General features: G+C 34.9%; 1 protein-coding gene across 3 annotated transcripts in view; it reads right to left on the bottom strand.

The window, feature by feature from the left end:
- The window catches only part of ARMC8 (armadillo repeat containing 8), a 76,336-nt gene that overhangs the window by 25,438 nt on the left and 34,381 nt on the right, over positions 1-16,517 (bottom strand). For all 3 annotated transcript variants that reach the window (XM_023749578.1, XM_023749579.1, XM_006083746.3), the window contains 6 exons: positions 13,568-13,648; positions 11,658-11,733; positions 11,471-11,561; positions 9,613-9,673; positions 7,472-7,672; positions 3,859-3,954 (listed from right to left, as the gene is read on the bottom strand). In XM_023749578.1, the coding sequence (XP_023605346.1) occupies positions 3,859-3,954; positions 7,472-7,672; positions 9,613-9,673; positions 11,471-11,561; positions 11,658-11,733; positions 13,568-13,648 (606 nt within the window). The remainder of the gene's footprint in view (positions 1-3,858; positions 3,955-7,471; positions 7,673-9,612; positions 9,674-11,470; positions 11,562-11,657; positions 11,734-13,567; positions 13,649-16,517) is intronic.

Below are 16,517 nucleotides of genomic sequence, written 5' to 3'. Positions count from 1 at the left end.
CATTCATCTATTTGTCCATTCATTCATTTTTTTCATTCATTCATTCTTCAAATATTTGTTAAGTGCTGTCTATGCATCCGGCAGTGTTGTAGATGCTGGGAATATAGCGATGAACAATACATAAAAAAATCCCTGCCCTCATGGAGCTTACATTCTAGTTTTTCAAAAGGAATCTCCAGCTAAATGTAAGTACTCAAAATCCAAGAGGAAAGCTTTCTGAAAGTCTCCATTAGTAAGATACCTCAAAGGAGCAAAGGCTACACCAAGTACTACTTTTAACATTTGAAATGTATTTTATTTTTATAAAAAATAAAAATAACATCCTGTTAAGTTTATTAATTTCCTTGAGTTAATTTATACTTACTATTTCTAATTTTCCTCAAATTATACTTCCTAACTAATAAATTATACTAATTCCTTAAAGAGAGTGAAGAGAGACAAGCCGTTAAAATTTCCAGCCTAATTTATGATCAACAGGTACCAACCAAGTAATGATCTTCATAAGAACAATGCTTTGTTATAAAAGAGTCAGCCTCACAATTACAGGACTGCTTACCACTGCTGCCCCTGCATGACTTCACCACTGACTGGGGCTATGACTGGAAATGCCAGCACTTGCAAGAATGTTAGGTATCTTTACTTCTTTCTTTTTTACCGTCCCATTAACTGAACTTACGCTTCCTAGTCAGCATTAATATGTGGTCAAGGCCATTATTAAAAACTAGACTTTCCCCATGGCAGAGATTATAGTGAATTGTGTAGTTACTGCCAATGCGCTCTGGACCTTTCTTCCACTGAGTACTCAATTCCTACCTCTGCCCTTGCTTAACCTAACAAATTCTTGAGTTATTCTAAGTTGAATATGGCCAGGCCACATGGTCAAGCTCAGTGGTCCATCTTTTCTTAGGCTTCTCCCTTTTCATGTCACAGCCAATTGGTAATGTTTTCTACTGTCATCTGCAGAACTCTTCACACTCCTTGACTCTCTGACAGGACACCAGAGGAAGTCAGGAAATGTGTAAGTATGCCACAGAGTGATAAAGGATGAAATGCTGGGAATTAGAATATCAACTTTGCTCTGCACAGGATACAGAGAGATCTGGGCATACTGAAGGAAATATCACTCTGTGTATGATTTCTGTATTTTCATTTCTATATTCATTCAACAAATATTTATTTACTGGGTGCTTATTAGGTTCCAGGAGTTGTTATATAGTTGATATCTTTTAATGGGAATACACCAACACTGCTCCAGAGCAGGAGTGGTATATCTCTGACCTAAGGGTCATATCTCAGTCTTCAGCTTAATTTTGTCTGGCCCAGAGAGAAGGTATCAAGCAATGAAATCACAGCAGGTCTTTAGAAGTCTTTAGAAGCCATGAGAGAGAGAAAAATAATTCTACGAAGACAGAAGGCCTGTATCTTTCTCCTTTACAGCAGTTGGGTATATCTCTCATTGTCTACCTCCTATAGCTTCAGTTTTTTCTTTTTCATTTTGCTTCATTTCCTGAATTGATCATAACAGGGCAATGGAATATATCTTACCCCCTGTACTTACTGAATTGCATTCACATTTTCAGTTTAAAAGGCAGACCAACTGAACATTTCATATTTTTATACTTGTGTGTGTGTGTGTGTGTGTGTGTGTGTTTTGGGGGGGCGGGGAGGGGGGGAGAGGAAATAGCTCTATGATCCTTGAAATTTCTTTCAAAGAAGCTCCTCTCATTAACTCAGTAAACTGAAATTCCATCTTGACAAGCATAAATATTGCATTAAAAAAATAAAACAATTAACACTGTACATCACGAAAATATAATCAAAGTTAATAAGGCATAAGTGTAAAAGGTAAATATTTCATAGAGAAATAAAAATCTATCCAAATAATTATGTCAACAAAAAATGGAACAGAAATAAAGGCATTCAAAGGAAAAGGGTCATCGTCATTTTTTATGCACTGAAAATAAGGATTCTCCACTCCTAAGAACCATTTTCATGTAGGTTTTATCACAATATAACTTATATTTTCCATTTTACAATTTCTCTCTTCAGTAATTACTATGAACTGTAAATTATTCAAACACTTCATTTTTCCAGAAATTAAATATCTTCCTAAAAACTCTATATAATCCCCATTATATAAGAATATCACAGTATCTTTTCTTCACCACACAAAAAAACTATAATAATGATAACTTATTCTTTATTTGTCATCTTTCTACAGAAATTATCAGGATTTAGCCTTACCAGGAAATTATACACATTATAAATACAACTTTTAATAGACTGATCATCAGACTGTTATGTTGTATTTCTAGAACATGATATCACAAATTAAGTCATTAATTCCAAAACAATAGTTTATTAACAAAAAAGTACAAAGAAGTACAAATGGACATCCTATTTCCCCCTTTATAGTCCATCTATCTATCTCCCTTTCAGTCCATAGCATAACCTTCTTGAGCTAAAAGAATGGGCAAAACACTTCTCCTCTTTCTAATGAGTCCTAATAACCATCCAAAAACAAATCATTACGTATATAAATTATACAGTCCATGTCAATTTTTAAAAAATGTTTTATCTATGAGTTGCCATAAAAGCCTTTTCCTAAACTGAACGAAGCATATCAACATCCAAAAATTATGTTTGTCAAACATAGGGAATACCATATCACTGGTATGTTTACCTTTAAGTAACAGTTTACAAATGAAAGCTTCGAGGTGTCAAGAAGGATTTTCATAGATATTTACTAAGAACACTTCAAGTCAAAAAATCTTGTTAGTTGAACTAAATTGAGGTACATGGAAAATAATGAGCTTAGTTGCTTTTTTGCACTGATTTAAATCAATGCTATTTACATATCTAATCTTACTGCTTATTTCAATTTTATTCAAGAACGGTTCCTTTTCAATTGATTTCATGAAACCTACGGCTATGCTACACCTCTCTCTCAAGCCCAAGTACTTCTCTGAATCATGACAAATTCCCAGTACTTTGTAATTTCCCTCACAAATACCAATATAGATGGAAAGACTTAGTAAAGTGCATGTTCAGTAAATAATGCCCAATTTGCTCTTTCTGCTATGGCTCGTCAAGACAGAACATGTGGGATTACTTTACTGATGTTCCTAAAAGCCTTGTGTAAAATTTATTAGATTATGTTTATTTTTTTGAGTGGTAGATCCAGTTTTTTGGTTTGAGGAGGGAGCCAGGTCAGAGCTTACAACTATACTTTATTTTCTGCTTAAAACTATTCTCATAAAAAACATGAGTTCAGTGTTGGACTAGGCTGTTAAAACATAAGGTGCTATACCAGTGATACATTTTTTGGGACCTGAAAATTCACATGATCACTCACTAAACATAAAATCACCATTCCACAAAGATTTTATTCACATCAAACTTGCACAGTAGCAAAAAAATCAAAACATAACTAAGCCACATATCAAAGAACAATATACAATAGATTTAAGTTTCTCAATGGCATTGGAAAGTATTTTCATAAATAACATATACAATTCTAGTGTTAGGACTTTCAAGGTGTCTGAAACTTCACAGTGCTAGAAATGATTTTTATCAGAACACATGCAAAAATGTGCAACACAATAATCCATATTAATGACACAGAAAAACACACCAGTTATTTGTCATTCCAGCACGGCCATGCCACTCTATGTTCTAAAAACAAACAAACAACCCCCCAAATCCGGGTCCCATTCATTCTTCAATTACGCCTTTAGTCACTCTGCTTTATTATATTCAAACAGTCACTGTTAGTGCTCTTCACCACGACTTTCAGGTTGGCGTCACTCCCTGCCTGCTGGCTGTCAGGACTGGGGGACGCCCCTCTCCCAGACTCACCTTCTTCCGGATGTCTTCATCATTTGCTCCAAGAGAGGCATAGAGCTTGAATGCAGCCTGGCGGAGTTCGTGAGCATGTTTTAAGTCATGATCAAGCTATGGGAGAGGAGAAAAAGATATGTTCCAAGTCAGCCCACAAATTAAATTTTCAATAAAAACCACTCAGTAGAGTTGAAGAAAAAATGTTTAACAACTATGAACATATGAGTGCTCTCACTGAATTCCTGATTATTTTTGGGTTCTGCTCACGTGATTGAGACCTAGGTGTGTTTGTGTCAGCATTATCTGGATACACGCTGTCTGCTTCTGTCTAAAAGTGAATGCCACAATGTTTGACACTAGTATATGTAAACCTTTGACCCCTAAAAATTCAGTCCTAGATTGTAGCTTCAGTGGCACTAATGTTTGCTTGCACCGGCTCTTTGAAATGCCCTCCTCCAAAACAAGGCACACTCAGGCCTTGCCAGCCCCAGAATACGCTGATAATTTGAGTGCTGCTGCAACAATGTCTTTAGCAGGTTTCCCAAACGTTAAGAGTAGTGCTAGCCTAATTTCAGTATTTCAAATACTTTTAGAAACAGGGAAAACTTTTGTGAAAATCCTTAATGAACGTTATACCATGGTAATCATTACTATTTTTCTATTGCCGTTATCTGAGACTTATGTTCAGGAGACTTTTTAGATACATTTATTAAAACTAATGCCAGACCGGTTTGGCTCAGTGGATATGCATAACTGGCTTCTAAGTTATCAATTTTCTATACACCTGATTTGTCACCAAACTACCATAATAAAAATAGGTAGGAGGTGTGCAGGAGGCGGCTGGTCGATGTTTCTCTCTCATCGATGTTTCTAACTCTCTATCCCTCTCCCTTCCTCTCTGTAAAAAATCAATAAAATATATTTTTAAAAAAAAAACAAACAAAAAAAAAAACTACTTACTGGTATGAAACAATTCTACCTTTCCATATGCATAACTGGCTTCTAAGTTATCAATTTTTCTATACACCTGATTTGTCACCAAACTACCATAATAAAAATAGGACAGTTTCAGTGACTATGAACCAGTAAATATATAAGGCATATCAATAATGTAAATAATTTTATAACTAAGAGACATAACTTCTTCATCCAAGTGACTACCACTTTCTTCAAATGATTTGCCTTCAAAATGTTCTCTTATGCAATGATATAGCTGTTGTGCAAAAATAATCAGAGACCCTCTTTTAAAACTTCCTAAAGAGCTAAGTGGCACATTAGCTACAAAACCCTGACTAATATATGTATGAACTAAGAGAGTTTGAAGTTAATTGTCAATGATTGTCATGTGTGAAGATGGGGAAATCCAGCTGGGTAACCTTTAGAATAATAAATAAAACAAAACACCCTGAAACTCATTTGGGGTAGTTCTGAAGGCAATTCTTAAAAGTAGTTCCAAAAATATTCTGATCAAAGCAGGCACTGATGGATTATGGGAGGAATCTCCCAATATATAATGAGGAACACTCACTTTGATATGTAAGTCCTAAAATATTTATTCTTAAACTTTTAACTACTTTTTAGTCATAACATATTAGAATACTGAGTTGGACTAATATATCACAAAAAAATCATACATTTGTTAACATGTAAGAATTTCTCTCTATGGTCAATTACTTAGACTTTTATGGTCAAAAACCACTGGATAATTCATCATTCAAAATAAAGATGACTTGCCTTGGCTGGTGTGCTCAGTGGTTAGAGTGTTGACCTACACACTGAAGGGTTTCGAGTTTGATTCCCGGTAAAGGGCATGGACCTGGGTTGTGGAAACCCCTGGCATGGTCAGGCATGTGCAGGAGGCAACAATCCAATCGATGTGTCTCTCTCATATTGATATCTCTCTCTCTCTTTTTTTTCCACTATCCCTCCCACCTTTCCACTCTTTCTAAAAAAAAAAATTAAAAAAAAATAACCAATGGAGGAAACATCCTCAGATGAGGATTAACAAAAAATAAAAACTAAATAAAGATGACAAAACAAACTAATGTTCAAGTTTGGCATTGAGCTAATTTTTAAAAATTATTTCTATTCTAGTTTTATTGTAATGAAAATAAAATGGAAAAACCTTAATAGCAGAGATAATCTACATACTAGTTAAATGATTTGCACCTGCTTAGGCTAGAAGTTCTTGTAACTATGTTCCCTCACTCTCCTGTCCAACAAAGTGTTCTATTTGCCTTGCTGGGATGGTCAACTAAGGGTGTCCATGAGGCCATAACTAGGACTTGCCCATGTATCTCTGTACCAGTGAGACACTGTCAGTGTGAGCAAGTAGCCAGAGGGAGAACAGACAGGGCAGATGGTTCAGTATAACCCATCACCTCCACTGGAAAAACAATCATACTGAAGGAAGAGCAGACATAACTTTAATACACAGAGGGCAATATAGATCATTAACACAAATATCAGTGAAAGCATTTTAGGTCCTTCCTAAGACAGAGAAAATATATACCCTTAATAGATTATTTTATTTTCAGTATCAAATGCCAAATGAACAGTTGGCTGCCAGATGAATTTTCTTTTTGGAACTCAGGGGCATGAGAGAGGTCAAGAAAACAATTTTTAAAAATTTACCATTGGGACCACTGGTATAAAAAATACAGTCATATTCATGAAACAGTACTGGTTACTAATTAGGAGGCAATGTTTCTTCTACCATGACCTTCTTAAATAAACTTTCTCTAACATAATATTTATCTCCTATGCTTAGAGAAGTAAACACGACAAATAGACTCAGAAAAACAAAGTCAAAGGAATATCTACCTATCCTAAGGAACTTATATTTTGAGAAAAAGTGAGCACAATTTGGTTCTTGATGGTCTCAGTCTAGAGGTTAAATGATGCTTTAGCTGTCACTAGCAGACCAAGTACAGTATAAAACTGCAAAAAGGAAAGAGAAGAAGATGGCAAAAGTTAGGAGAAGTAGCACAAGGGAAAGACAGTAGTGGAGAGTAAAATAAGGCCACTAAGTTACACAGAGAAAAGATCACACTGACCTCAAGAACGAGTACAGTGCAATAGAGATGATTCTGGGAACACAAATAGGATGAGATAACATTGTCAGAATGTCAGTAACCAGCTTAGAGACCAGAACCCACTATTTGGGGGTTTTAGTTGGGAATTAGGGACATAATTTTCTTCTTTCCTCATTATTTCCTTAATAAAAAATTTCTGCCCAGCTGGTGTGGCTCAGTGGTTGAACATCGATCCATGAACCAACAGATGGCAGTTCGATTCTAGTCAGGGCACATGCCCAGGTTGTGGGCGCGATCCCCCAGTAGGGGGCATGCAGGAGGCAGCCAATCAATGATATTTCTCCCTCATCGATGTTTCTTTCTCTATTGCTCTCCCTTCCTCTCTCTAAAATTCAATAAAAACATATTAAAAAAATTTCTGAACATGAAACAAATTGGACTCAAAAACTCATAAAACATCATCTATGTTACCAAAGGTAAAAGATTCCTTTATTTAAAAGGGCTTTGAACTGTATTATCAAGTGGTTCAAAGTAGTGAACCGTAAGTAAAACTTTTAGGAAGCCCTCTCTAGAGCTGCTGAAGGAAGAGAACATACCCTTTTAATGTCAGTGATGGCACTCACAGAGCTGGGATACTTGAAATAGTCAGCAAGCATGGCAATGAGGTGATCAGTAATGCTGGCAATTCTCTGTAGCTCGACATCTGGTTCAATCAGATAGGCGAGTGTCTCAGCTCCTTCAACTCTCTCCTCCAGTAATCTCTCCTTACTGCACATGCGAACCAAACATGGCAACGTCTGAAAGGTAGTGACATTAATTATTTGCTTTTTGGTAAAGGCAAAAGCTTGGAGATCCTATAGTGACTGAATAAACTCAGTCATTTTTATTGGGAGTCGTGCTTGCGATGAAATTTTCAATGAAGACTCACAGAGAATAAGAGTTTTTTAATGTAAAAATATATAAAATTCAGTGCATATTAATCATTTATTCTGGTACACTAAACTCTAATCATACAATCAAAATACAATAATACAAACTCTATTCAGGCTTTTGTGATCGATTAAGACTAAAGCCTTATGGTACAACCTTACAAAAGACATTTCAAGAATCCCTAATAAAGCATGTCTGATGCTTCTACACCATGTATGTATTTATTTACCTAATTGACCTCCAACAGTTTAACCAGGAATGATTTTGCCTTAGAAAAAGTATGCTATTTTTTCCTTAATGAGCAATATGACTGGGATGACTTTTATTTTTTGTTTGGGGATTAATATCTACAAGAGCAAAAAAAAAAAAAAAAGATACAGCTTTAAAGATTCCGTGATCTTACCATTACTCAGATTCCATCAGTTCTCCTATAATGCAAGTGAAATGCATTAATTATAGTTCCTAGGTTTTCCAAAGAGCTCCTTGGAAAGACTAATATCTAAACTGTCCAATTTTACTTCTGAGGTCCTTCAAAAATCTTGGCACTGTCTTGGTTGGTTATCTATCAATAAAAACATCCCATGTATTTACTATTTCTAAGGCTGATGAATCCACTTTAAAGAATAATGTGGAAGTAAAAACGGAAAAATATTACAATTATAGGAAACCTCTCTCAACTACCAGTCAGCTGTGCTTTGCTCTTTTCTAAGTCCCCCTTACATCTTTACCTAGGCTTCCAAGAGGAAAGCCTTATTCTTATTTTCTTTTGGACAGTCACTAACATTATCAATACCATAGATACATGGATTATTGAATTTCTCACAACTACTACACCAAGAAAGATACTATTAACCTAGTTTACCAATGAGGAAGGAAGAAAAGAAGGGGTAGAGGAGTAAAGAAAATAAACCAAGGTCCTTGCACGGAAGCCTTTAGCACTCTATGCAGAGTTGTTTTCTTAGGGGGTTGTCAGATCTCATTAAATTAATTGACTTGCTTCACCAAAGACTAAAGCAACCATTAATCTTTTTTTATCCTTGGGTTGATTTTGAACACTGATAGTGAGAGATCTCACATGCATAAAATGACACACAATGAATTTATTTATACTTGCTTTGTTCTTTATAGCTAATAAGACATTTAATGTATTGTTATTCTCAAAATAACCCTGTGGGATAAATGAGCAGGAATTATTGCCTCCATCTTCATAATTAGGAGTCTGAAGTGCCAACAGAATAAGGGGTGTGCCCAAGGTTACCAAGCTAGGCAGTAGTGGCAATGCTAAAAGCAGATTCCAGGTCTTGGGACTCTTAGGGCTAGTCTCTTATCTGGGTTTTTCTGACTTCTAATTGATTTGGACATCGATGATGATGACTGTTTTCATGTGCTATTTACTTATTCCTTCTCATTTTGCCTTTTGATTACCTGCCATGAGAGTGATTTAAGTCTTTATTTGCAGATCTAATGAACTGCTTCCTATAAAACTATTGCAAACAATAAAAATCAAGGGTTAAAATATATTTTCTATCACCTGAATTTTACATATTTTTACACTTTCTACATCCCCCTTATTACCATAAAAATAAAGTATGACAAGGAAATAATTATTTCACTTTGACTTTCAAAACACACATAAAACCAATTTTTAAAAACTACATTCTATCCCATCAAAAAGAAAAGCATGGTGTTTACTATTATTTTATTCTATGCACACATACCATAGTGACAAATAGGAATACCAAAATTTATATTCAACACATATGAGTGGATACTTTTCATATGCCTTTTAGAGAATTAATTAGCTCACCTTCAATACAATACAGTTGTCGTCTGTCCGAATTGCTCCAGCTCTACACATGTAAGTTAAACTGGAATAAGATGGCAAAAAGTAAGTTTTTGCTTGTGTTTTAAAGCTTTAAAAGGAAAATTACTTACTTGCCTTTAATATTTTATGGGCCCAAAATAAGACAACTACTCTCATTTATTTTGAGAGAGGCTTTGACATTCCCTTATCTGAGGTTCTGTTAATTTAATAGTCAAAGAAAACTAACTGATACCAATGTCATAAGCCAGATATTAAAAAAACCCAAAACCCTACCTACAAAATTTAAAAAAAATAAATGGCCAATTAGGTGGACACATTTTGAAGCTAGGTACTGGGCACATTAGAGATCTTTATACTTTTCTGTTTAGTTTTAAATTTTCCATAATAAAAAGGAAAAAAAATAAAAAGTTAACAAAGTATCTAAGTTTAAATGAAGTTAAGCTGGTATTCCAACTTCAACAGGAGAAGCATTTACCTTCTAATGCTTATGGGTGTCCATAAGAAATTAATTAATCAGAGGTTATCAGTAGTGGCATTAAGAATTAGGCAACGATTTGGTTTTATTGAAAAACTATTTACCTTCACAATTATATCTGATTTTGAATAAGAATAAAATTACTTTGCACTCCCCAAGCAGGTAATGAACATTAAGCACTTCAGAAACTTGAATGAATTTCCTTTTTCAATTACATTCCTTTAGTAAGCTGGGTGAAAAAAAACACCCATGTTCTAGCTTTTAGGGGATGCTATAAACAAATCAGTAAAATACTTATATTATAGAGTAGGGGTGGGGAACATCTGGCCCGTGGGCTGTATAAAGGCCCGAGAAATCATTTGGTCTGGCCGTGCCAAGGCATTAGGGGTGAGTTAATTAAATGTTTGACCATATATAGCAGGCTAATTTTTAAGTTAATAATTTTGTATGGCTTGCAAATTATGTTATAAATATCCAAATGGCCCTTGGCAGAAAAAGGGTTCCCAATCCCTGTTCTAGAGGGTTGAATCCTTTATAGCTGTTATTATTTTAAGGCTTGTTATCCCCACTGTTTTTTTTTAAAGGTTCTATGACAGGGTTACCTCACCAACAAAGAAACAAATAGTTTTGAAGTTAAAACAAAAAGCAAACAAACAAAAAATACAAGTAATATAAACAAACAATAAACAATTCATAATTCATGAGTAATTCACTGAAAATTTGTCATTCTCATCAAAATAGAGTTTCTTAAATACTGAAATAAACAATTCATTTAGCATAGAACCCTATACAACAGGTGTTCAACCTATCTGTTAATGTATTGATACAGAATCAGCATGTATTGAAGGCTTATAGGAGCCAAGAGTTATGCTAATAAGAACTTTATGTAACTATCTTATAAATTGTTACATCTCTATGAGAATTTTTTGTTTTGTTTTTCCTAAAATGAGGAAACCACATTCTCTGAAATCGTGCATTGGTTATCCACTTTAATTCTCATCCATATTTCTATATCTTTATATTTTCCTGGGTTAATACTTTTAATATTTAGCATAATATGTGATGGTTAATTCTCATCGAATTCCATATTATTTCAACAGAAATACAGGAAGGGAATGTGATAAAGTAATTTTCTGTAGGTAGTCTTAGATGTTATATGAGAGAGAGTTTCTGTTCTGCATGCTATTGAGTAAATGGAATAAAAACCATGTCCATTTAAGAAAATGTGAGACAACCCCATGACTTTCAAATTTAAAAAAATCCCCAAACAAGACTGGGATTGAAACTGAACCAGTCAATCTGTCCCAAAATACTCTAAGATATTGAGAAACACTATCTTTCTTCCCACATTGTCTTGACTTTTACCATTTTGCTGATGTGAGTTGCATCTCAATAGGCTTATCCCTCTGTAGCATCTTCACAAAAATTTGTGGTAACAATTCTCCATCAACCAAAACTAGAAATAAAACAAACAGCAAACATTGAGAACTTCTTTAAATCTACAAAGTTTATAAATTAAATCATGAAGGTTCCACTGAAAATTCCAGCCTACCATTTACCAGGGTCATCGATACCTGGGGGTTTTCAAAAGCTAAAACTGAGAAGCATTTCAGTGCTTGCATTCGAACCTGTAAAAAAAAAAATGAACAAACAAACAACATTTTTATTTCAGTTTTGCAAATATGCATTTTTTAAAAATATATTTTTATTGATTTCAGAGAGGAAGGGAGAGGGTGAGAGAGATAGAAACATCAATGATAGAGAATCATTGATCAGCTGCCTCCTGCACACCCCCTGCTGGGGATCGAACCAGCAACCTGGGCATGTGCCCTTGACTGGAATCAAACCTGGAACCCTTGAGTCCACAGGCCAACGCTCTATCCACTGAGCCAAACCAGTTAGGGCACAATTATGCATTTTAATGTCTCAGAATCTAAACTCTTCTGAAGAAATAACTATTTAAATCTGCCAAAGTACTAAAGGAAGGACTCAAGGGAATAGAAATAAAACCTGTATATCTAAGGAGTGCAATAAGTTAAAATTAATGAAGTAATGAAAAAGCAAAAACAAAATAGCAACTAAAATTTAAGTAGATAAATCCCAAATCAAATTTAAGAGAACACTGTACCAAATACAATGTTGGTAAGGCAAAGGGAACTTAAAAGCAATTACTAACTGCCTTTCAAATGGGACATTTCTTCTCCCAAATTACAAAAAACAGATACTTAAAGGAGGGAAAAAAGAGTACTCTACTCTTGTGGTTGCATATGGGGTGAGAATGGGGAATAGAGGAAACAAAGTTACAATAAAAGTTTGAAAAGGACTAAATTACTTTACCTTTTAAAACACCTATAAATTGTGCCACCATTCCTTAAAACTGGGTAACTGGCCTGGGATGATACCAAGGAAGGGCCCAAACTCTCAACCACATACAACATATTTTACAATTTGCAGGAGCTCCTATAAGAGCTATTTTTTTTAAACCTTTCTGTTCAGTTTTCACCAGATATCTAATCCTCACTTCCAAGCCTGAGTCTATATTTGATGTTCTTATGTGGAACCTGGGACTGGTAGGATAGGTAGCTGAGATGTGAAGAAACATGTCCCTCACTTGGGCAGTACAACTATCCTTGTAAGCTCTTCACCAAGAGTGAACTTTGGGCATCTGAGGTAGGGAAAACATACATATTAGCAGGCTGCAATAGAGCTAAGGACCAGAAGAGCAGAGTGAGATAAGTACAAGTGAGCCGAAACCGGTTTGGATCAGTGGAGGTAAGTACAAGTGGATAGAAGACCAAATGACGGCTTCTCTGCTCTACAGGAAACTTCTGGTAAACCCAACTCTAATGTGACACAACAAGGACAATGTCCCAATATTTGCTACAATTTGCTAACTGAACAGCAATGAGATGTCCAAAGTTTTAGCTAAATGCTTGGTAATATATCATGATGTCACTTACCTATATATAAAAGACAGTAAAGAACATTCAATTAACAAATCTGAAAACCCTTGACTTTTAAACTCAAAATAGAAAAAAGAATACATTTTAAATGGTTATGTATATGTGGATATACACTGTAAGTTTGAGTCACTGTGGCTAAAGGTCTCAAATATGAAAGCCAAAGTTTTTCCTGATATAGCAAGCCACTGCTCCACTGCTTCAAGGCATCAGCTTTCGCACGGACATCTAACTGGAAGAGATTGTTAATGATCACAGGTGAAAATCAATAGCAACTCATGCCACTACCATACCCTGAAAACAAAATAGAAAGGGTAGTTGTTTTTTTTTTAAAGCAACTTCTATAGATAAGAAAATGCCCCATAACATTTTACTGATAAAAACTACGCTTGATCACAATATCTAACAAAGGAGGAATAAAATATGTGGGTCTCTTTCTAGAGCAAGATTTTAGAAATCAAAATAAAGTATAAAAATCTGGACATAATTTTTAACATCTTACTTTGTAAGATACTGAGGTTAGTAGGTGAGCAATATTCTGAACTGCACCATGGTTAAATAAAATTGTTTGATGATCTGGACCCTGTAAAAAAGGGAATATAGCAATACATTAAAAAGAGCAAGATTCATTCCAATAAAACATTTACTTAAATGTAGAAAACCACACTCAATACAATGCAGAATTCTCAGTTACCCTTCTCTTACATAAACTCACCCCCCAAAAAAGCAGGGAAGCTGGATCACTAATGGAATATCTTTATTGATGGAGTTATGTTTATAAATGATGACAAGATCAAGCACAATGCAATTCTCTGACCACAAGGGTTCCCCACTACTAACAAGATAAATTGTACTTTTTTAATCCCTCAAATTCTTTACCCCAAAGATTGTAGCAATATTTGTTACAAAAGCTCTTCCTCTTCTCTGTCGTACATAGGATTGTGTAAAAACAACTGCAAGAAAGGAGTTAGTGGCTGCACCAACTAGAGAGGAAGAGCTATTGTTCGATTCTTATCAAGTCTTTCTCGTCTTTCCAAATCAACCTGCATGAACCTAGGGTTATGGAGGCAGCAGCCACAGAGCAGGAGGCACATAAGTCCTTGTGATCTTAAACTCCAAAAGATAGGTCTCAAAAATCTGAGTAACTGCTTAAGAAGTGACAACAATGTAGAAGTTAGAGCTCCAATTAATATTATTACTAGTCTTTTTCAGCTTCTTAATAAATCAGGGAGAGAAAATTTCAAAGATATAACTATGATTAGCTTATAACACAAACATTTTAGTTATCTCTCCTCTTTTTCTGTCTCCTCTCCCCCCAAGTATGTATATTTATTTGATATTGATATCAGCATATACAAACTTGTGAATTTTAAAATTGTATTATGAATTTTATATGTAAACTGACCAACATGAAAATGAAAGGTTTTTACAATTAATGACATTACAGAGATAATGAGATCAGTTGTTTTCAAAGACATATATTGTTAGTGTATCAATAGAAAGATTAATATTGTATTTTAGGCTATTTCTATTGTCATTGGGTTTATAAATGCTATAATGTTTCCTGAGGTCTAGTTCTATCTCAGAACACCTGAATTTGATCTTTTAATTACAGTGGCAAAGGTCATTATCAGGCTAAAAGCCAAGTTAAGATGAATTTCTCTGTTGTCTTCAGTTCATGAATGTCATGAGGGTGCCTGTAAGTTTCTCTCCAACACAACAACTAGTGATTTAATGGTATTCCTTTAACTATGATTCCAGCTAAAACAGCATTGAGAACTTTCACATAAGCAAACCTAAAAGTGGTGAGAAATTTATAATGAATAATTCTAAAAGTGATTTGGGTAACTTCAGGAATGGGATCATTCAAATTTCTCATAATTTAACATAATTTGACATGCAGTAGTTATTACATCTAGGTCCAATCTCCAGTGCCCTTTTGGGATTACTGTAGTTATAACTAGTAGATGCTGTGTTTTCGAGCACACTTGGGTATAGGTTCTCAAAGATTTGTAATGATGCACAGAGTTCTGGAGTATTCTTTTCTACCTGCCAGGGCCAGCTACAGCTACAAGACATCATTTCATTGTTGAAAGATTTTAGACCCTGTTAGGTTAGCTCATTTTTAGTAAAATGAATTTCAACAAAAGTACTGTTTTCTTAAAGCCTTTCCTTGAATCAAAATGTGTATTTGTAACTTTACCACATATTGTAAAAGTTAAGGGATCATTTGACATCCCTGGTCCTGTGAGTCAGCTTACACACTGTCAAAGCAATCTGGGAAGAGAAACTTCAAAGATTGATTGATTGATTGATTATTTATTTATTTATTTATTTATTGCCTAAAGTTGTACATATGTCTCCTTTTCCCCCGATTGACACCCCATGCCCCCGCCCCGCCCAGCCATTCCCACCCTGGGCAAGCCCCCACCGCCCCAGCATCTGTGTTCATTGGTTATGCTAATATGCATGCATACAAGTTCTTTGGTTGCTCTCTAACCCAACCCCGCTCCCGTCCCCTGACATTGTCTCTGGATCTATTCTTGTTCATCAAATTATGTTGATCATTATATCCCACAAATGAGTGAGATCATGTGATATTTATCTTTCTCCGACTGGAAAACTTCAAAGATTTTTGACAAAAATCTTCAATTCTAAATGTCTTAAAATAGAATTAAGTGGGCTGTGAACTTCCTTTAGGATTTGGGAAGGGGTTTAAACATTTAAATTATAATCAATAGATAATTTTTATGGAACCAAATTATTTAATTTTCTTTTATTTGGGAAACTGTTCTAAAATGTGATCTGTGATCTTCCTAGTTTAGTATGTAGGTGTTCACTTCTCTTTCCCATCTTTCCTATAGTTCCCCAAACTCCTTACTTTGTATTTGTATTATAAATGACAGGTGAGTAATGTTGCCCTGAAAACTTACAGAATCATCAGATGATAAATAATTACTTGGTTAGAAGTTAGCAAATGTGTAGAAATTATGAAAGATCTCAAATAATCACCCATTGCTATCAAAAGAGTACACTCAATGTGTAAACTATGAAACAAAATAAGTAGCACTTCAACTCGTCAGGTTAGGTTCAGGTCCCTTAAGTAACAGAAATTTCTCTCAACAAAGAGCAGAATAACCTCTCAGTTCTGCTTGTAAGAGATCACTTAAAATAATTTCCAACAATGTGGAAACTGAAGGTGTAGGGAAGCAGTCATGATCACACACTGCTGGTAGGAGTAAAAATGGTACCACCTCTACACAAGACAGTGTATGATAAAATTACAAATGCATACACTCTTAGATGCAGCAATTCCATTTCTTATAAAATATCTTACATACAAGGTATTTGTTGCAGCATTGTTTTGTAATAATATTAAGATGGGAAACAAGCTAAATGTCCAACAACAGAGGACTAGTTAAATAAATTACTGAACATCTACACTATATGAC

This window comes from Myotis lucifugus, unplaced genomic scaffold (genome assembly GCF_000147115.1).
Source record: "Myotis lucifugus unplaced genomic scaffold, Myoluc2.0 scaffold_8, whole genome shotgun sequence".
NCBI lineage: Eukaryota > Metazoa > Chordata > Mammalia > Chiroptera > Vespertilionidae > Myotis > Myotis lucifugus.
Note: the sequence above shows the minus strand (reverse complement) of the source record. Positions and strands in the feature narration are given on the sequence as shown.